Below are 23,688 nucleotides of genomic sequence, written 5' to 3'. Positions count from 1 at the left end.
CCATGTATCTATGCAATCAGCTGATACGTGAATGTTTTGCCGGTTTTTTAACTGAATTACTGAATAAGTTATTGTATAAAACCAGATTTTCTATAAAACATTTAGATAACGTGGAATAATCCAAAACAATGTAAACATATTTTTTTAAATAAAAACTTCTGATCTAGTAAACAATGTTATTGGAAGTGTGTGAAATAAAATAATGCATAAGTAAATAAATTTATGTACTCTAAAAAATATATTTGACAATAAAAATAATAAAAAGCAAAAAAGCATTTCCACTCTATTTTAAAATTTAAAATTAATGATTTTGAGTTTAAATATATATGAAAATATGTGTTGTATTGTTAATTTTTATGACAAAATTAAACTGATGAAAAATGGAGGGAGATGAAATAAAGAATGTTCGAGTTTAAGTTTTGAATATCAGAAGTACTGAAACCCCATGAAATTAGAGGCTTGGTTTGTGTGTTCAAATCATTTCTAGTAATCTAACGTAATGCTGAAATAATAGTAGGTTCAAAAATCTCCCTATTGTATTTTTTAATTTCTTCATTTCATGATTTCTTATTATTTTTTCACCCTTTCTCTAACATTGCTAATTTAATTAATTTGAAATATCCCAATATAAAAAAAGTCTATATATCACTAGGATAATTTTTTTCTAACATTTCTTTCTTATCATTAATTTTCAATTTTTTTTCCCTTATGGGAATATTTGTTAATTCTCATAAGTAGTCCAAGAGTCTACTTCATTCAACACAAACAATTGAGAAAAATAATTCAATAAGTTTATAACAAAAGTCAATATATCAACTTTTGGTAAGATATTTAAAATTATTATGGGAGCAACTCCTGAAGATAATTTAAATTTGTATTGAAAATGTTGAATTGTAACACCAATTTGACCAGGAAAAAATTTAATTTTGAAATGAATCTAATAAGTTTCTGGTGTAGAATTTTAATTTGACAACAAAAAAACTTTACTTTTCAGAAGTTGGTATATTAACTTTTGATAAAAAATTCCTCAATTATTCTAAATTATCATTCAGAAATAATAATTTGCTTTAATCGTAGATATACTTTCATCAATATGTTATTAGATTAATTTAATTTTTAGCTTTTTCTACTCTATATGTATTATCTCTTTTTTTCATCTCCTTTTTTATTTAAATATTTAGTCTTATAGTTATACACTCCTGATATTCAAAGTTTTTCTTTTTTTCAGGATTTCTCCTTGTTGAATCTCTATTTCTTAGTTCCTCTTTGTAAAAAATATAAATTTGGTTTTAGGCCATTTATTACAAGACTATATTGATTATATAATATTTTAATTTTCTTACAATATTAACAGACAAACAAAGACTGTGATATTTTTAGATATTTAGATGTTAAGGTGAATGAGTTGAGAACATAGAAAAGTTTCATGCATCTGGATTCTACAATACTGAAAGAAATGAAATTCAATTGAAAATAATATCAAAGTTAAAGATAGGAACTCCTTCAGAATTTCACAAAATTACTCAGCCCTCTTGTTTATTACAATAATATTAAATTTCCTTCTGATCTTTACCGAAGCAAGAATAAAGAAATGGAAGAACAGCGCTTTCCTATGGCATGAAGAAAGAAGAGTCAAATGTAAAATTTCGAAAGCTACATAATTTGGAGTTTTATGACTTTATCAGATAAATTAGATTGAATTAATAGAAGAATAGTGACTGAAATGAGTAAGTAATGTTAGTTAGTTAGGTAACAAAGAAATCTTTGAAATGCAGCCAGCACTAACCAATAGATAATATCAAAGGGTTGTACCGAGGCATGTACGAATTATGTTAGTTCTGATCTTATTGATCAAGATTTTGAAGGGAAGCTAAATACGAATATAATTAGACAGGCAGTGGGTTGTGTTGTCATCAAACATTAGAGTTCCTTAGGGATTGTCATTATTATTTAAGAAATAACCATCATCATTTATAAATTTGGTTGTGATAACTTAATCCTCTAATTATCTATAAAAGAACATGTCTTCTCTCTAATCTTTTCCCATAGGCTAAAATTTATTTTTCAAATCTTTCAGGCATATTTCTAAAATGAAACATGGCTTACCATGTCAATCAAGTTTGCTTTTAACTTTGAAGACATGTTAACCATACATTTCTCTTTTCATATGATGAGGAATAACATGAAAAAAAGTTATTGATTTATTTAATCTCATATAAAATTTGCATTTAACAATTACACATATTCAGTTATTATTTGCTGTTCTCACGTCAGCATTCAAACCATCAATAGAAAAAAAAGTAACAAAACATGTTAGATTATGATCAATGAAGTAAACAATTAAATATCAATAGAAATCTAAAGCTTTAGTTTAAAATTGTTAACAATTAGCACACTTTTAGTCTGAACTCTTTTGTTGTAAATTAGAAGCTAAATTATTTCTTTAAATGATACTAATATGTAAATGTTTGGAATTTAATAGTAATATATAAAAATTAGTGTATATTATTAACCCATTAAGCTATGTTGGCTGATTAAAGCTGAATATCTAAAAACATTACTTGAAAATTTTATAAGAGATTAAATTAATATATCACACAGATGAAAAGGTGTTCATTTAATAAATTAAGAGGATATAATTACATTCTCTATAACATGATGAGAGCATTGTATGCTAAGTTAAAAGTAAACTTTATTTATCAGAAAATTTCCAAAATACTCCTCCAGAAATACAGTATGTCTTCCTGCTAGTTCCATAAATTCTATTAACATCTTTAAAGATTGGAAAAATAAATTTAAGCCAATGAGAATACAGGTCAAAGAAGAAATGTCTTTTTATGACTAAGTAGAGGACAAAGTTGCCATCACCAAGGTTGTATAAGTTGATAACTATACCTTAAACAGTAATGATAATGCCTAAAAAACCCAAAAGTTTGATGGTGAAACAACCTGTTAACTTATTTCCCTATTCATCTTCCCTACAAAATCTAGATTAACAAAATTAGAGCTGACCTGAATTGTACATCTATACCACTGTATAACAACTCTGGGATATTACCTACTCAATTACATACAAATTTTAATCACCATATTTCTATTAACGCAATCTTATTTCACCTGATACACGTAACACAATTCCACATGTTTTGCTAGCTAACTTTGACTCATCCTTCTTCATGCCCAAGTAAGGTACTGTTCTCTTAATTTGAGCAACCATATTCACATCTATAAAGAACAGTAGGAAATGTAATATTATTGTAATAGGTAATAATATAATAATTTTGTGACTGGGAAGTCACGAGGATTCCTTTTCTTAAACGTTGCTATTATTTACAATTGAATGCAATTTCCTTCAGGTTGTACAGAGCCTGGATGCATGAAACTTTTCTCTTTTCAAAGCATCCCCCCAATTTCTACATACCTCAAATCATCGCAGTCTCTGCTAAATAGATTATATTCTAAGAAAATTATAATATAATATATATATAAAAAAAAGATTATGGAAAATTACTAATCAATGGATCTATGCAAATTTATTGGATCTATTTAGGTAAACAATTAGGAAAAATATCCAGAGAATATATGGAAGAAGTTTTTTTTTCTCATATTAGGGGGTTTAATATGAACTGTTTTATGAAGATGATCTAGATGGCGATCAAGAAAGGTATACAAATATCAGAGAAACTATTTATTAGTAATTAATATTTTGCAAATCAATGATATAATCTTTTCTACAATTTTTTATGTATATTCTTGTAATTATATCTTACAATGTTTATATCTTGTTATCACTTAGCTTGATAAAGACCTGCAAAGTGGGGCAAAATGTCTGTTACTAATTAATAGTTTTCTGCTATTTTTGTACCTTTATTGATCATCACCTGGACCATCTTTACAATAATCACATATGGTCAACTTATATCCTACATAGCTTATATCATTAAGTATAAATGAATTAAATGAGCAATGGGAGTGAATGAGTAAAAATAATGAAAATGGGAAAAAATTCTAACAGGACAGGGTTTGTGGATATTTTAATAGTACAATAGGTGATTAGAAATGATCTGAACACATCATTAACAAAGCCTCTTATTCTGTATTTATAATCTTCATAAGTTAAACTTTGATATTCTTTATTTCACATTCCACCATTTTTTAATAAACGAATATCATCATAAAAATTAAACAAAAGAAATTTTATTCAAATGCAATTATTTATCTCTAACAATATGAATTTTAAAATAGAGGAAGAGGGCAGTATATTATTTTTGAATCAGAATACATGACATGCCCTCTCTATCAGAAATTTTTTTTCTAAGCTCCTATTTATTTATTTTAAAACAATAACAATTATATACAATATACTTAATCTAATAGAATTATATATACACATATATACATTTTATCTTGTTTTGCCGGATGGCATTATAAGATGTGGAAAACCATTTTCCGCTAAAGGCGGTTTGTACATGAGTGGCATGATAGTCGGGGGCTCACAAGGAATGGCGAGAGACCATTCCAGTCTATCAAAAATAAATTGGAATTCAGTTAATATTCAAAAACGAACAATGCAAATAACCAGAAACCGAGATATTTTCCTTCCTAATATCATTTTATTCCATGATGGTTATTTGTATATATTTAACTCAACTAAATATTGAGTCACATATTTCTAATCTAAAGCAAATATTTGCAGCTTACTCACCTGAGTAATAAAATAATGGTATTCATGTGAGGTCTGAGGAAACATATGAAAAACGAAGTAATTTTATCAAATACTGATAAAATTACCTATGAGCAAACACTGAATTAATTTAAGGATTAATCGTGCCAATAAACTAATTTATAGAGCTTTGTTTTTAATGATTTATTTCTGATAAGAAAAAATTCTAATATAAGAATGTGTCATAAAAAAATTAAATCATTCAGTTAAAACTTTAATAGACGAAAAATATGACAAATTTCTTTTCAATTTCACTGCAATCTCCTTTAAATCAATTTTTTTGATACAGATACAGAACTGCTGGAAAGACAGTATAAATAAATAAAGAAATTAGCTATAGCCAACAAGGGCTTCAGAATAGAGCATTTAATTTATTTTAAATTATCATGTTTAGTTGTTTAGCACTGTCCGATCATTCAGAGTTCTGCCACTATTAAGGATTTTTACTCCCTAAATTTTTTTTATTATCAAATTTATTTTTTAGAAGTATATGAATTTATTCACTTATGTATTATTTTATTCTACACACGTCCAATAACATTTTTCACATGTTCTAAAGGTTTTTTTTACATTGTTTTTGGATAATTTCATATTGTCTAAATGTTTTATAAAAAATGTGGTAATATATAACTTTAACTTAACTAGAGTAATTTTATAATGGTATTTTTGTCATCCCTGTATTTAATTATTCATCACATCCTTAGTCCTGGCAGTGACTAAATACAGCTAATCAAAATTTTATTGTACTTATATTTTATGCAGTCATAAAACATTGTTTTATAAATGTGAACTTATGAATTTTGCTTACAAATATTTAATATGGGTACACTATTCATTTATTGGTTAAACTACCATGCTTTGGTCATCGAGGAAGTGACAATAAATCACAGTAAAATGAGATTTAAGATGAAACATTAAGAGATTAATAACATACATAAAAACATACTTATCTCATTAATCATAACTGTATCAATATATTAAGAATTTTAATCATGAACTAAAAAGAAAATAATTAAAAATTCAGTATCATAAAATTACCATCAAAAATAATTTTACCTTTTGAAATATCTGATAATATCATTTTTCTTTCTTCACCACTAGTCCCGATAACTATATACTGGCACATTGTACGGCACTAGCTACACTGTTGTTCGTATCCTGTGAAACAAAAAATAAATAAAGTTCAAATTTATGCAAAGATTAATTTGACAGTATATAATAAACACAGATTATTTTAGTTGTTAAATCAATGTAGTATTTTTTTTCTAAAGTAGCAATATAGATTGAATGAAAAATATATATATACAAAACAGATCTTTCAGCATAAATATTAAAATGGTGAATAATATAATGAAATATGAATATTAACTTTAAGTTAAATAAACAAATTTAATTGTCTGTAATTAAAAAATAAACTCAGAATTAATGAAAAGTGAACTGGTACAATTAAATTTGGAATTCAACTTGGGAAACTTTATGTCATTAATCAACTCATACCGAGCATAATTGTTCTTATTTGATGGATTTAATTTTTATTAATCATACCTTAACAAAACAAATTAAATTAATAAAAAATAACAGAAACTTCAGTCAGTTTGAACCAGAATATTGTTTTAGAATAATGAACAGGAAAATCATAGGAGTGAATTATGTTATACTCATGTTGAAGTTTTAAAATCATGAATTATTTTTATATCAGCTACGTGACTGTTCTTACAAGTATCTATTAAGTTAAATTGCCATTCAATATCTTACTATACTATTAGCTTCAGTATTAAAGAAAATTCTTTAAAGTTCTATCTCCATCAATTCGACTTAGTTCATTCTTAACCTTAGCTGATAAACAAATAATAATTATTTACACTATTTAAAGATACTAATAAATAAGGTAGTTAAAAATACTAATGATTGAATATGAGTACACCAGCACTGATTCCAAAATCATAATTAACTGTACCTCTGCAACCATTGGAGGATCTGAGGTTCAGACCCCAGGTGACTCTCATCCATCACCTCAGGTCAATCCATGACTGATGTAACATGACTGATCCATTACTTGTAAATATTACTCAATGGGGTGGCACAGTGAGTAACGTGCTGGATACTACCTCATGTTCAAATCCTTCTGTGGCAGATAATTATTATTCTGTTACTTAAGTCGCAAGTCAACTCTGTAGGTTCCGGAGTCCTCCACTTAGGAGCTTCTGTAAAGTGGATATCCTCAATTGGGAAAAAAATCGAGGTGTTTGAGCGTAATCTTGAACAAATCACCTCCTTGCACTATCATTGTTCAAGAAAAGGTACATCCTTACAAAGTACTGAACTCCAAACTCTGTAGTAGGACAGGTTTTTTGGAAGAATAACTTGTTCTAATTTTTCTTCACCAACTAACTTAAAAAACTCAATTTTGACCTTTCTTTTCCTAATTTAGAAAGATTGAGTGTACTTAATAAGTTAATGGAAATTTAAAACAGTTATGGTTGTCAAAATTATATCAATATATTTCGCCCGTCCATTAGGTATAACACGAAAAAGTATGTATGGGATTGTCCCAACAGGGAAATTCCAAAATTGTCCCTCAGTTTTAAACACTAACTCAAAGTGTAATGAACATTTATATATTCTGTAAGTATGATGTATAAGACAGGATGAGGGTTTATTCTAGGAATATGGGAATTAGCTAGGATTAGTTATAACTATTGATTGTAGTTATATAAGATATAATATAATCAATCTTCCATCAGTGGATACATCATGGAAAATAATCACTATATCTATTTTTTCTTATTAGTACTATTATTCCAATAAGTTTTAAAAGCAAAAGTCCTCTAATGGCATTGAAAACCATTAAATTAATACATTCAGTAAAAATTAGTAGTTATTGAAAAGTTGCATTCCATTACCAACCAATTCCTTTTTTAATTTTTAGTTTACAGACTTGGTATTAAATTATCACAAGATAAAAGGATTTCTTCCAAAGACAATTAAATCAAATGTAATTTATCTAGTGATAACTGTGTATATTAAAACTGTTAATTAATTTTATTTTAATTTAAATTTTAAAATATATCTGTCTGGTTTCAGAAATCCATGTCTCAATTGGACAAGAACAATTCATCATTATATGTACAGTTCATTGATAATTTAAAATAACAGTTAGATCTAATTGACTAAAATGAAAGCAATTATTTCTAACATAAAGTATTAATGTAATAATAAGTATTATTACTAAAATTATAATTTTATGTTACATACCTTTTTGAGCCCGGCATTTGCCCTTAAGAGAACTAAAAATCAGCCCTGCCACCTCACTTTAGAAAAAAAAATTACTATAACCAGTAAAACCTAAAAAACTTTTTTCTTATGAAATATTAATGAAAAATATCAATAATTCAAATAACGTATACAAATTAAATTATTCTCTGAATTACATTAAAACTAAAAGCTATAATGGTTACGTTTTTGAATATATTTATATATTTTTAATAATTAAATATCAATCATTAGCATAATGAAAAACAATACGCTAATTATATATTAATTATTTTTCTAATCCTTGTTAGTCTGTCAATTATTTTGATTTTGATTAAAAAGTGATAAGATCAATTTTTTTAGCACGAAGACTGTACTAGCTATTAGCGCGCTAATTTGATCAGTTCAATGGCTCCCTGGAACAGTTGTTTCATGAGTTAATACGGTAACTTCGTTTTATCTTAATCAGGTATTATTTTTCTTTCACTGTTACTTTAGAACACATTATTATTGTATACTTTATTTATTAATTGGCTTGATAAATACATATAATTAGGTTAGATTTATTTTTCTTTTATAACAGAATTTTTAATTTCTAAGGTTGTGTACTGGGTGGTTCCATATCGGTGGTTATAGTTGTGTGGGTGATATTTGTAGTGGATATATTCATTTTGAATAATTAAAGCAACTTTATACCCATAGAAGCTGGCACACTAATGTTATTTGGCCAATCTTAGAAAACGTTCATTAAATAAATTAATAAACGTTTTATAAAGTTACTTGTATTAATTCTGTATATATCGGTGCTTTGCTCGAATAGTGGCACATCTGACAATTAAAAATAAAGTTTTGGTTTTATTTTAAAATGTACGTGCACCAAAGATATCACCATAGATGGGGGGTTTCTTTCTCTACTATGATTCTTCAATAAGCTTATCCAAAGCTATGCTTGTATTAAAGTTACCACAGCTTACGGTTCTATTTATAGAATGCATCATATACAAAAATATTTTTTTGATGAATATTAGCCACTATTGAAACCAAAACAAACAAAAGATATTTATAAATAAATTAATATATTAATTGAAATTTACCGCAGATTCCGAAGGGTTTTGAAATACTACAAGTTTATAAAAGGAGATTGACTTAAAAATTATCTACTTAACCATTAGGATTGGTTAAAAAAAAAGTTGATATACTTCATTTATTAAGTTATTTTGTATTTCAAAGTGTTAATAACCTTGAAAATTGGGATTATTACGGTTTTTGTTGTCATTTTATTTAATCATGTTTGGATGACTGTTGTTTGCTTTAAACTATTTTTCATGTTTTGTTTTTTTACTGAAACGATGTGGAATAAATCTATAAATTTGTTGTTTTTATTTCCAATGATTAAATACTTGTGATGTATATGAGGTAAAAAAAACAAAAAAGAAAAACATTATATACTTATACCCTATGGAAAAAGAACTAAAAATATCTTTTAGGCTGAAGTCATTTGGTTTTCTTGGAATAATTTATATCATACCATGTTCATAAAAAATCTTGGTGCGTATATCAAAAATCTTTTACTAAACATTCTAAATACGTATCCTACAACGCTTTGTGTAGATTGGTGGAAGTTATTGCTATTTTGGTGATTTTCGAAAATCCAAAAAGACCAGGGAAGGCGAAAATTACGAACAAACAATTTTATATTTATTTTGCTATAAAAATTCGTATATAAGGGCTTCGCGAAATGAGAATAATGAATATAAATTGTGTTCCTGTCAAAAATACAACAGTTTAACGAAGCCGTTATACGATTGTGAAAAATCGGATAGTTCCGTCTTTTCCCGTTCGAATCGGATGTGTCAATTTTTTGAGCTTCAGTTATTCATAAAATTCTTTATTGTTTTGTTTATTATTGTTATCAAGGAGAACTGTTTATTATTTTTAAATAAACAGAATAAAAGGTATTTTAGAGGAAATGTTTTTAAATATTGGTTGTCATTCATGCTCTATGAGACTAATTCAATTAGAATTAGACCTGCCTGAAATTAAAGACGAAAACGAAAATTAAGACGCTTTCCCTTTTATTTATTATTAAAAAAAATTCTAGTGTTTTGTACCTGTTTATATGGATTTTATTACTGTTCCTTAGATTTGCGAAGCATGTCTAGAAATGGGTTTTAGTAAGTGGATATGTGTGTGTAGTAGCTCTTTTAATTTTAGTGCTGCTCGTCTATGAAAAAGAGTGGCTTATTAACATCAGCCGTATCTGTTCAACTTCTGAGTACTAACAATTTAGATTTTAAAAAATGAAATTGGACTTACTGAATTTTTTAACCGTTTGGTTCAATAGTCTTTTGAAGAACTAAATTATAGTGGTATGTTTTTAATTAATAAATAAATGAAACTTTAAAGGTTTCGGAGGTTCCTTTATTAAAGAGGAAATAGTACAAGAGCCCAAGAAGAGAAAAAAGGCAGTTATCTCACCCCAATTTTTGATTACTTTAATGAAAACTATGTATAATTAATAGACAAAATTGATGAGTGCCAAGTATTGGTAGGTAGAATAAAAAATGGCGGCTGTTTCAAAGCGATAAAAAAAAACGAATTTTTTATTCGGAGCTTTATATCTTAAAAAGTAGGAACAACACAAGAAAACCTAAGAGAACGTCATTTTAAGAAGAGTAAATTTTCTAAAATATGAGCACTAATAGAGTTATTTACGTTAAATAGTTTTCGAGATATAGCTTTTTCCTAAAAATGTTGTATGGGACGTACTAAAAGATTGAAGTGAATTTATTTTGAAAAATTAATATCTCAAAAATTATTTGACGCACAGATGTCTATTAGCGCTCAAATTAAAGCTACTTTAATGAACTATAAAGTAGGTTATGATGTTTATCTTCATAGAAGTAATAGTTTACATGAAATTTGCTAAAATGAATTGATTTATAGTTGTTCGGACAAATTTTCATTTGCCAAATTTATATTCATATGTGAATATCATAAAAACTACTACCTCTACGAAGATAAGTGTCATAAACTACTTTATAGTAAGTTAAATTTCCTTTATTTTGAGTGTTGGCAGACATATGTGCGTCTTACGGATCTAGAGATATATTTTTTAAAAAATCCAACAACTAGAAATTAACATTTTGTGAGTTTATTTTGTCGAATATCATAAAAACTACTACTCCTGCAAAGATAAATATAATTAACTATTTTGTAGTAAATTTAACTAGCTTTAATTTGAGCGCTTGCAGACATCATTACGTCCAATGGTTTCTAAAATAAAGTTTTTCATAAATCAAATTTATTGTCCGAACAACTATAAATTAATTTATTTTAGTAAATATCATGAAAACTACTATTCATACGAAGGTTAAGATCATAAACTTCTTTATAGTCCATTAAACTAGCTTTACTTTTGAGTGCTAATAGACATCTGTACGTCTCATAGTTCCTGAGATATAGATTTCTCAATATAAATTAACTAACTACTAATCTTTCAGTAGATTATTAAGAAATTTTGCTTTTTAAAAAGCTATATCTCGAGAACTATTGGACGTAAATAGCTATTTTAGGGCTAATATTTTAGCAAACCTACTCTTCTTTAAATAATGTTCTGTTCGATTTTTTAGTGTTGTTGGTAGTTTTTAAGATACAGAGCTCCGAATGAAAAGTCAATGTTTTTTTAAGGTTTTGAAAAAGCCGCCATTTTTTAATCCCCCTACCTATACTTGACAGACTCATCAATTTTGCCTAGTAATTATACATAGTTTTTATTGAAGTAATCAAAAATTAGAGTGAGATAACTGTCTTTTTTTTTCCGGCTCTTGTACTACTAAAACGATAATGAGTTTCGAACTGAATGTTGGAATTTCGCTTTCTTTCACCACCCAATCGAAAAGCAGCTGAAGACCGCTTAAACAGCGCTGCGTGGTGAGGAGATAAGGAACTTGCAGGCTCTTCGCCAGTCGCCGCTCAACTTCAGTTTGTGTTGGTTGTTATTGTCAGGTATAACACGCTTGATCTCTCGCGACTTTTTTTTTTTTAATTCAAGTTTATAGATCTTGTTCGCTCCAAAAACCCTGAGTGACTTGAAGAGTAAAGTGGCCAAATTGGACATATTAGTGAAATTATCGTGATCATTGGTCCAACTCTCCGGTGTTTGATCGTTCATTGCCCTCGCATCTGCCTTCCCTCTGAACCGACTATTAACCACAGTGTTTATATTATCAGTGTCATTCTGGTTCTTTCCACATCTTAGTTTGACTGACCACTACATCCTGTCAGTCTGCCCACCACAAAATCCAGTTTTTGTTGTTCCATCAGGTATTCATTTTTATATAAACACTAGTATTTTGATACATTCAACGTCAAGTTTAAATAGCTCTTATCTCCTAAGATTATTAAACATCATTTATAAATTAAATTAATTATTCTAATTATATTTTTATAGCATTATAGAAGTAAAATTGATGTATCTTTTGTCTGTGTAACATTCAAAAATTAATTTAATTAAAAAAAAAACATTTCATTTTTATTTTTTAAATTAATTTTATGTTATTTATTTTATACAATATCAGTTGAAGCCATGAGTGGAAGAAAGTGCTTAACACATTTATCAAAAATTGATTTGTTTCTTATAAATGAAAATTTCACGTAGCCCCTTGACATTAAAAACTTAAGATTCTTGATTAATTGCATATTTCAGTGCATTGGCTTAGACTTATCTTTAAAATAATAGTAAAAAAAACCATTTATTATTTTATCAAAACATTAAATCTACTCATGTCTTCAGTTGTTAAATATTTATATAAACATCATATATAAAAATTACCAATACCACAAATAAGTGGTTGATATAAGTAATTTTAACTGTTTCACCAATTAATAAAAATTTCTAATATAAAATATGGATTCATTTATATGTCTGATTGTAAATATTTGATAAATCTTATTATTCTGTTTGATTTGGTATTTATTGAGAGTTTAATTTTTATCAAATGATTCAATTCTATGACTTTATTTTTATTTTCATTATAATAAAGCTTGCAATGTTTATATTCTTTTGAAATATAGACATATTCTGAGAATTGTTTATTTTACCTGATATCATTTTTTTTAATATATATTATCATTGGTATCAGGAACAGATTAAACTGCAATAAATAACTTTCTTCACTGTTATTGATATTATTAATTCTATTTACTTTTGCTTATAAAAGAAATAAAATTTTTTACTATTTTTTTTTTATTAATTGTTGGAAGATTTTTTATCTATAATTTTCACTTTCTTTTAAGTTCAAAATTTTTGTCGATTCAGAATATGTACAATTAATTTATTTTTTAAAATCCATGCCATATTTACATTAATTTTCTACTATTTGAAATTAATGCTTCAGAAAAAAAAGGCTTATTTGTCCTGTTACAGGTTTAAATTTGTTATGTGTTGAATAATCAAATTAAAACTTTTATTTCCTCTGAGTAAATTAGATTTGCAATTTTCATTATATGCTTAAGCTAGCGGTTTCATTACATTTGAGTTTATAATGAACGTGTTATAATCCATGCAAATGAGGGGGCAATTTGATGTCAAGTTAGGAGCTTTAATTAACCAAGCAGTTTAGATAAATCATTCTCGATACCTCAACAGGGAGGTAAATGAACTCACCTTCATAAAATGCAATATCTCATTGTAGTAGGCATTGTAGTCAATGTCATTTTTAAACAGTTTAAAAAAACCTTACTTTTCTATGGAATAATGAATTTTTTTTGTTGTATTTGGTGGTTTCATACATAATCTGCTCTATTACTTTTAAAATTGGAAGTAAAAATTTATACTTGAGTAATGTTGCTAATTGTGATTGTATTTGTATGTGATTAATTGTAATTGTGAATTTTTTCAATTAATGATATTGTGAATAACCGACAGTTATGAAAATTTATTATGTAACTAGGAAATAGGGTTGGGAAAAGGGATGATCTTGTTTTAGGATAAATGATGTGTAAGGAGTTTTATTAATTATAATCAATTTTGGCAGTGTGAAGAAAGATTTTGTATTGTTTATTAATTTCTGTTTTCTATCATCTGTATTTTTTTTCAACAGAGCTTCGATTTTATCTTAAGCTAATCCCTGGCAATCAAGTACCAAATACTGCTGGTAATAAAAAGTACCAACCCCCCTCTCCCTTCCCCCACTCCAAAGTAAATAAATAATATATTGAAAAAACATTTCCTTTATGGTGACAACGAAGAATCAAAAGGTTCCTCATAAATTATTATGGTGAAAGAATTTTTTTTTTTTTTAATGCCAAATAGAAAGCAATATGAAATAACCCCCCCCCCCAAAAAAAAAAAAAATAAGTTATACTTTATTGTAGATTAAAATTCACAATTTTCTATAATTGTACCATATTATACTGGTGTGGAGTTATTGAAATCCATCTTTACTAGATAACCAAATACCCAGATTACTTCTTGAAAAAATATGTAATAATTTATCATCAAAAATCTATATTTGTTATTGATTATATATAGCTTTCATCTATATACTCCATTATATTGTTACCAATATTATCAGTATTTGTTTGAATTTATACCAAATTATGAACATGAAATTGTTTGAAAGTTTCATTATATTTTATAATTTCTCAATGAACCGAAATATATTTGTAACAATTATTCTTTATTTCTTTTCAGAAGCCTACAAATTTATATTCGATGGAAGTTGGGGTAGCTGCATCTTACAATGGTGCGTTGAGAAGCACTGGGGAACGTAGCCCAGGGAAGGGTCTCCATGTGAACTTTACCGAGAAGGGTGAGGTAAAAGAAAGAAGAGAGAAATTTCTCACTGCCAAGTATGGATCACACCAAATGTCCTTAATTAGGAAGAGGTTAGCTGTTGAAATGTGGCTTTATGATGAACTACAGAAACTTTTCGACTCAACGGTATGTTATTAATTTACTGAATTTTTTTTTATTTAGCTCATATTATTTGTAGGGACACATTATAATTTTGAAGATGCTCCAAAATCAATCCGATAATCACATATAAAAAATTAATTATTTGAAAGTCATAATCATTTTATTTCATTTAATTTATAACTATGGCAATATGAATAAATTATACTATTTTATTAAAATAAGTTTGAAAATATCATAATTGTGAAATTATATATTTACTTAACAATTTTATATGATTAATATGTGATTATAGATTCTAACCACCTAGATCATTTTTTTTTTTCATAAATAATTAGCTGTTTTAGGATGAACTTATTTTTTATATTCCTTCAATTAAAATTTTCTAATATTATCTTGAATTTTATATCGAAAGTTTTGTTAAAATGTTCCTCATCAATTTTTGAAGAATTTTATTAGTATATTAATTTTTTATCATTATATAATTTGTGTTGTTGATAAATTTTACTCAATTTTATGAAAATTTAATTTTCAATTAAATATAAATTGTTAGTAGTTAAATCTTCTAATTACTTTCTAAAATTTATTGAAACATTGTAATTCTTATTTCTAAACATTAAATAGTACCATAATATTCACATCAGTCTCTAAAAGAAAAACTAATTATCATACATATTTATATAATAATTTCTTTTATTTATTCCCAATTTTTTGCTCGACTAAAAGCATTTAAACCAGCCTATCTTGCTTCAAAGTTAATACAAAGGACTGGTGGCTGCAATGCGGAGCAGGTCTGTTGCGGTTGGCCAATCATGTGCACACTTTCCACTCTAGCTCTTGTTAATCCGGTGTTCGACCTTTCTTCTAGCTCCTCCACAGTTTGTAGTTTTTTTTTAAGTTTTCCTTTTGGAAACTGTCAATTAGTTATGAATTTGTTAATTGTATTTCCTTTTATTTAAAGCAAAAACCTAAAGAACCTTCTTATCAAGACATTAATTGATGCATTTATTATCTGAGATGGTTATCATTGCTGACAGTTATGTAATATAATCAAATATTTATCTTAATATAAGATTTTCTATAATTACTAATCTTTCTTAAGTGCTTATGTAAAATAATAATAATTTATGAAGTACATCATAAAAATTAAAAAGGTTTACAGTTTTATAAATTAATATATTAAAAAATTAACCAAGCATCAGGGGGCATAGTCACAACAATTTCAAGGGGAAGGGGAGTGCATAAAATCTAAAATTTCTCAACAATTTTGACCGAATTTTCTAACTTCTTGTAAGTATCGTATTTCCTCAAATTTACACTATTCCTAAATATTTTTGGAAAATTAACCTCATTGAATAGCACTTAATTGTAATTTTGGGTGTAATTAAACCTTTTAATAATTTTTTACCACAATATTTGCACTTTAAGTTTCTGAAATATAAAATTCCCCAACTTTTTGGGTTTTTGAAATTATTGAAAAGATGAACCTCCACAATTCCTTCCCTTCCCGTTTTAAGATCACTTCCTGATATTTAACAAAGGGTTGTAATTTGAATTTTGGTAGTTTGACTTTATTGTTAAGGCGTAGATTTGGCAATAATAAAAACTCCACTAAACCAAAATTTTAATTTTTTAAATTATATTTCCTCACTATATAGATTACTAAATTGAATAATCCAGCATATATTTATTCTTGGTACACAACTCTTCATTTTTTCCCCAATATTTCTGGATTCGCACCTGTCAGTTACAGGAATATCCCTTTATCTTGTATGATCCAAGCTACTTTCAGGAGTTGTGGGTATGAGTTCATAAGCCATTGGAATGTGTGTCTGGGTGTAAACTAAAATTATTTACCTACAATGTTACTTGAATGGTAAAGGTAAATTATTCTCATCCAAAATTTATTATTGTATTAAATAGAGAAGAACTCTTAAAGTTATCCTACATATACATGCCTTTTTTTATTTAGTGAAGCATTCTTTTGAGAAGATTATAAGGAGTGATTAGGGACTGTTTTAAAGGAAAAAAAATTGTAAAACAATGTCTACTATAAATTTAAAATAATGGTTACTAAGTATAATATCAAATTTCTCATATTTAAAAATTAGGATTTATTTCATAGGTTATCTACATAGCAGAACAAACATGACTACGAGAACAGCTTATTATCATCTTTGATATACCCAAGTTATCTGTTTACAACGGATTGCACTTTGCCTATCAATGTTCACGCTCCGGAACATTAGTTCTCTAAACTCTTTCATCCTTCACCATTCTCAACTAGTTGCTACATTCTACTTAAATTTCATAGAAAACTTAGTTTGCGAGTTCAAGTGGGTTCAACAAATTAGGCGTGACAAAAATTACAAAATGTTAAAAAAACGTAACGGTATGGGTTCACTATTAAAAAATTACTGGAAGTGGTTTCAAGAAGGGAGAAGAAGGTATCCCCCACCAATGATTTGAAAACCTGAAAGTTGGGAAATTTAAGAATTTACTTCCAACTTTAAAACTGAAGTAGGGTGGGCGCAGCACGTAATTTTTACTTACCACTCTATTTTCAAGCAATAAATTCATTTTTCGATTGCAATGAAAACTCGTATTTTAGGGTTTCTCGACGTACGATTGACGAATATCAATTCTGTCTGCCTAGAATTTGACAATTTAATAAAATATAACAAAGCCGCGTCAGTATGATAGAAATCGAAAGAGATCGAGAACGCTCAGCTGCGATTTTCCAGTCCAAACTGCTGTCTCTATTTCTCCATTTTACTCCTATAGTTAATTATCAGATTCTTTCGTAGTTCATATTTTTGCATTTTTTATTACTGTTAACAATGCAAAATGGTTAAATATTACAAATAAACAAAATTAAAAAAAAATCAGCATTTAAACCTTATTAAACTATTTACATGAGAATATAACCAAACTGATATTAAAAATCGTGTAATTTCACATTGGTTCTATTAAGTTGAATCATAATAGTTAAAGTCGTTTTTGAGAAAATCGATGCTATTTTCTAGTCGATTTAATCGAAAAAGTTGTTAAATCAGGCTTAAATGTGAAATACCAGTTTCGTACGACTTTTCGTTTTTAAACTAGGTTACACAAACCATTTTGTGAGTTTTGGTTATTTCAAAACGTGAATTGCCATAGAAAATTCGAATACAAAATTTTACACGATTACAATACTTCTTAATATATAATCCATATATAGGTAAGTAAAAGTAAAAATGTATTAAGACGTTATTCAAAGAGGTGATTATAATAAAAATTGCAAGTATGGTCGGTTTTTCAAAACTTTTAAGGAAAAGGGCAAAGTTCAGTGAATACTACCCAAACCTCCAGCAAGTCGGGAAATTTTATATCTCATTCCACTTCCTTCTTCTGCAACTTTTCTGCCTTTATATACCACGGAGAATTTTTTCCCAATGTGTTAGGTTCAAAACTCGTCCTCATGAGTTAAGATTACTTACAGTTAATTCTTAGTCTCTCTCATAGGTTCGCTAGGACGAGATCTAACGTTGATTTTAATAATCCTTATTTCGTGCTATTTAATTTATATATTTTAAAGATGTCTTAAACTTTCTATTTTATTCGGTATTTTTACTTTAATTTATCTATATATGAGATATATAGTAAGAGAAAGTGAACAATTTCTAAATCTACTTATAATTTTGTTGAAATTTTTTTATTCATCATAAATATTTTATTAAAATTTTTAAATTATTTATCCTTGCAATGTGTCAAATATTTTGATTTTTTTTCCCTTTACTTTTACTGGTTTTTTCTTCACTTACCTACATATGGAATATATAGTATGGGGAATTATTTCGCTCGTGCAAAATTTCTGATTCTAGCTCTTGACAGAACTACACGCTTTGATGTCCCGTGATTCAAAATAATTAAGTCTTAGAAAATGGTCTGTGTGTGTTGCGTTAAAAACTAAAACTCGTACGCTACTGAAATAACATATTCAAGCATAGTATATCCTTGGAATGGTGCAGCTTTTTCGATAAAATATACTTACCGCGGAAGTGTTAATTAAAATAATTTATTTTTCACATTTATTCGATCTTATTAAAAAAACGGCTTTAACTCAGATGAATTTTCTTTTCTAAACCCCATGAGTGCGTTGGTTTGATGCGATAATGGGAAAAACAGTTCAACAAAAGCCTCTTTTTCAGAGTAGAGAATTGCATTTGCTGAGGAAATTCGATCTTTTGGAAAAGGGTTACTACCCCACTTATTATTACTTTATTATTACTTATTATTACTTTATAATTTATTACTAACTAACCAAACTACTGTTTGGTGACGGGGTCCGCCAGCTTTATTGAGTCTGTTGAATTACTTGTCCTCAGTCTAGACCGAGTCTGTTCATGTGGGTCTGCCATCTTTCTGGCCCTCCAGTCGGTGTCAGAGCCCTGCATAGTGGATTCGTACTGTACTGGAGGCTTAAAAAAATTTTGAGATGTCTTCTCGTGATAAACTCTGTCACAGTTGGGAGGTCGAGTCCATCTTTGCTCTTTGTAGTGAAATATGTCTCACTATACGTCTGCTCTGAAATAGTTGGAACTTCTTGGCTGTTGTTGGCGCTATGTTGGTCAGCGTAGTTGCTCAGTAGATTAGGGCTGGATAATCAACTTGAATATCTTTAATGGTAGATACTACCTTTATTTAAATAGTCTGACAGGACTTATACCAAATTAAAAAAAAAACTTCCTCCAAAGTATCTTTGATTTTGTTTATTTGAAATAATCAACAATTTTACATTATTTGCAGTAATGAACAATGTTTAAATATAAAATATTAAAGAATTTGATGAATAAATGAAAGAAAAATCGAGACCGGAGTTCGAAACGGAAAAATCCGAGACCGCCTGATCTCTCCCGATTGCATACGGCCTTCCCTATTTTTTGTTACACTGTTGTATTATTCTGTTATATTATAACAAAGGTGATATTCGATATTCGCACGTCAAGAAAGCTTAAAATAGGAATTTTTATTTTTACATTTTTTTCGAAAATCACTAAATTAGCTATAACTTTAACACGTGATAAGTGAAAGTTATGTTATTCGTGCACCATTTTATTTATTTTTTTTTAAACTTTGTTTATTAAAAAATATCCAAATCTCAGTGCTTTAACAAAGCACCTTCTTCTTGTATCTTCGTTGTTAAATGGACCGCATAGGACGTCAAACTTGATTCTGTCCATTAAGCACGGGCCTCATCCATTACATTAGGATCCGAGGTGAAGGTTGCGGTTGTTAACTCTCTAGGCTGATATTCTTGCTAGAGGCCATCTTCCATCTTTTGAACCTTGATGTTTATTATTTTCCATTATCTTCTGTAAGGATTTTTGTGACATTTTTGGTTTCCAATGTGAATAAGATAAACTAGTCCTGGATTAAAAATAAATAAATAAATAAAAAAGGTTCATATTTTTAACATGTTATCTTAATAATAATATATATATTTTTTTACATAATTTTTCGAGAAACTGCTTTATTTTTCTGGCATAATTTTTGATTCTTATAAAAAAAAAATCTGGATTATCTTATAAAACTTGAAAAAAAAAATTCACCATGGCAGAGGCTGTAATTTTTCGCCGTCTAAACGGGTTTTATGGTGACTATACCTTTACAGTCACCTATAACACCAGTGCTAATGAACACTACTGCCACCACAGTAAATGCTGACATTGCGACAACTATCAAATAATTTTCTCTTTTACCATAGCTATTACAGTTACTACAATGGTTGCAAAATATCTCCTGTATTCATTCATTTTAAACGTTACTTTAGAAATTATTTTAAATATATATATATCTAGTTATTTGATTCAGATTTAATTATCTAATTTGTTGAAATAATCAAGTTATTTAATTAATATATTGTCTAGTAAGTGGTGTGGTCTATCTTGAAATTTCTTAATTACCTTTAGACCTTCATTGGTAATGTATTTCACTGCCGTCACAACCTGTTATGTATTTATGAAAAGTTTCTTACAAATGTGGATGGATGCAAATTAATATTCTAGGTTCATTACTAGATGGATGCTATGGATTATATTCTCCTGCATTAATATTCTTGAATATTTTGTTTCCTTAATTTTTTTTAAAGTTCCATGTGAAAAGATATTAAGATAGGTGCGGACAAGAATAATAAAGTAGTTTACAGTATTTGGTATGAAATAGTTTTTAAAATTTTCCTCTAAACTAATGGAAAGTTATTTCAATTTTCAACCTAGCATTCTCCTGTATTTATGATAATCATCTGACACTTTAATATTTCATTTTATACTTTTATGATTTTTTTTTCTGCATTATGTTTTGCAGTGCATATGATAAGCAAGCGGTGTGTAGGCTTGAAACGTGGGAAGCTAAACGAATTTTAGTCCTTGAATCCTCATCAAAGGACTAGCTTGAATCTGGTTCACTCATTAAAGTTTAAGCATTGCACAAAAATACGCAGATTGCTTTAGGGCTTAAGCAAGAACGTATTTATCGATACTTTTAACTTTCGGTGTTTTTTATATTTAAAATTTATGTTTATATCATTAAAATCATTTTTCATGACGGATCCACCAAGGAAGGGAGAAAGGAAAAATTGGGTAAAAATTGCCACTGAGAAAAGTAAATATAAGGTCGAGATTAAAATTCACAACTAGTACGGACACTGTTGTTGTTGATTGTTACTAAAAGGCGTAAAACCCTCTGGTCATTAACGCCTATTGCATGATAAAAGTAAAAAAAAAAAAAAAAAAAAAAAATAAAAATCGAAGAGGAGTTATAATTTATAAAGAAGGCGATGTGCTTTTAAAAATTCAAACACTAATGTAATTTTATCTTCCTCATCTGTGAGAGTTTCTGATAAATTTGGGGTCAGTCCTATCCTCTTTATTGTTGGCAAATAGTGAATACACTCTTCAAAAATATGTCTAATCGTAAGAATGGACGGATCCGCTTGAGTACGGACACTTCTGAGGCAACGTGAAAAATGTTATTAACTTTTTTAATATGGTTTTGTTTATTTATGTTGTTGTTTGCTGACCGCACCCCCCGACAAACTTCTCCAATCATTAATCTACGGTCAACTATCTATACCTCATTATTAACTTTTCATCAAGTTAACATTTTATCTATAATTTTTAACTTTAGCTGAGTAATAATTTGCCAAACGAAATTTATTTAAATAATAAATAAGATGAGTGTATTAAACTTTTTTAGTTTTATTATTTTTTAAACCTGATGAAAACAGGAATAAATCTAGAGAAATGCTTTTACGGGAAATGTTGCCCACATTTATAGCGTTTCTGTAAGACACAAAATATAAATCAGTCTGTAATTAGATACTTACTAGATAACATAGTAGATAAATACTAAAATAGAGTGATATACAATGATATGTTTTTTTGTTTTCCTATCACAACTAAATATCGCAGTACAGTGTTGTTTTTTTATCACTCTGGTCAAGTAATTGGACTCACATAAATTGAATAATCGTGATCAAGTACAAATCATTTTCAACTCGGTTCAAATTGTATTATTCGTTATTCGATTATTAATTACTGAGATATCTTATCAATTCCTACTGACACAGGATAATATAACACAGTGTCATAATTTTAAGATATCATCTTTCCTGATCTTCAAGATTCATGAAGTTATCATATTCGTTTATATATTTACTCTGCAAATTAAAAATATTTGGCAGCTCAAATGAATAAAGTATAAAACCCCTCAAAAATATGTCCCGAACAAAAAATGCCGACCGTTGATGTAAGTATCTTAAATTAAAAAAAAATTAAATTAACTTTAATTAATTAATTATTAGTATTATTATATTCCGGAATTACTTAAGTTAACTTATTTTTATTTACTGCTTAAGGCGAATAGCTGATATATGCTCCTGGCTTATACAAAATTGAAAAAATTTTCTATTTTTTTTTTTAATTCGGTACCATCAAAGGTACAAAAGCCAATAGCAGGTGGCTGGCCGTGTGTGGTCTTTCGGCGTACAATGGCCTCTAGAAGAATACAAGAAGTACATCCTTGCTTTTCTTTGTGCCAGTTTTTCATTCTCTCCACGCTTCTGTAAATAACCTGAATTGATTAGCTTATAAAAATGAGAAATCTTATTAATGAGAGAGATGGGAATGAGGAAGTAGGGGTTGATGATCTTAATTTCGGGGGAATAATGCAATTTTTGTTGGAAGAAGATAGTTAACCGTATGAAGTAGCTTGTAAGAATACAGTCCGGGTGTCGGTTAATAAAAATACTAAATAGTAAAAAAAATAAAAAAATAAGACAGAAAAACTATTTAATAATAACCAACTTTTCGCCACACTTTTTATGGTTTCGTCAGTGTTAAATAAAAACGAGAAACAAATATTGTAAGACGAAGCAAGAAAATTAGAATACATATACGAAGAGAGTAAACAATTATACAATTGTTTTTTAAAAGAAAGAAACAATTTAAGTTAAGAAAGTTATTAAAAAATATTTATATTTATATTTTAATAACTTAATATATCTCTTTCTTTAAAAAAAAAAAATGTATAATTTTTTACTCTCTTTGTATATACATTCTAATTTCTTGTCCCATCTCTTACAATGTTTATTTCTTGTATTAATTTTTTTTTTACATTTATTGACCGCCACCCGGACTATCTTCCTACAATTTATTTTGTCCACGAAGGATACGATGTTGTGTTGGTTTTCACAAAACGACATGTTAATCTCTTCATGTCATTCCTATAATATAATTTATATTACAATATTTTA

General features: G+C 27.8%; 1 protein-coding gene across 1 annotated transcript in view; it reads left to right on the top strand.

Moving 5' to 3' along the window:
* Positions 1-11,940: 11,940 nt before the first annotated feature.
* Positions 11,941-23,688, top strand: part of LOC106680434 (protein phosphatase 1 regulatory subunit 14B) — a 158,924-nt gene continuing 147,176 nt past the window's right edge. The window contains exons 1-2 of the mRNA XM_014420149.2: positions 11,941-12,301; positions 14,673-14,921. Coding sequence (XP_014275635.1) covers positions 14,694-14,921 — 228 coding nt within the window. The 5' untranslated portion in view covers positions 11,941-12,301; positions 14,673-14,693. The remainder of the gene's footprint in view (positions 12,302-14,672; positions 14,922-23,688) is intronic.

The sequence above is a fragment of the Halyomorpha halys genome, unplaced genomic scaffold, assembly GCF_000696795.3.
Source record: "Halyomorpha halys isolate HHAL.00 unplaced genomic scaffold, Hhal_1.1 Scaffold261.1, whole genome shotgun sequence".
Lineage (NCBI taxonomy): Eukaryota > Metazoa > Arthropoda > Insecta > Hemiptera > Pentatomidae > Halyomorpha > Halyomorpha halys.
This window is presented reverse-complemented; position numbering and strand designations above follow the sequence as displayed.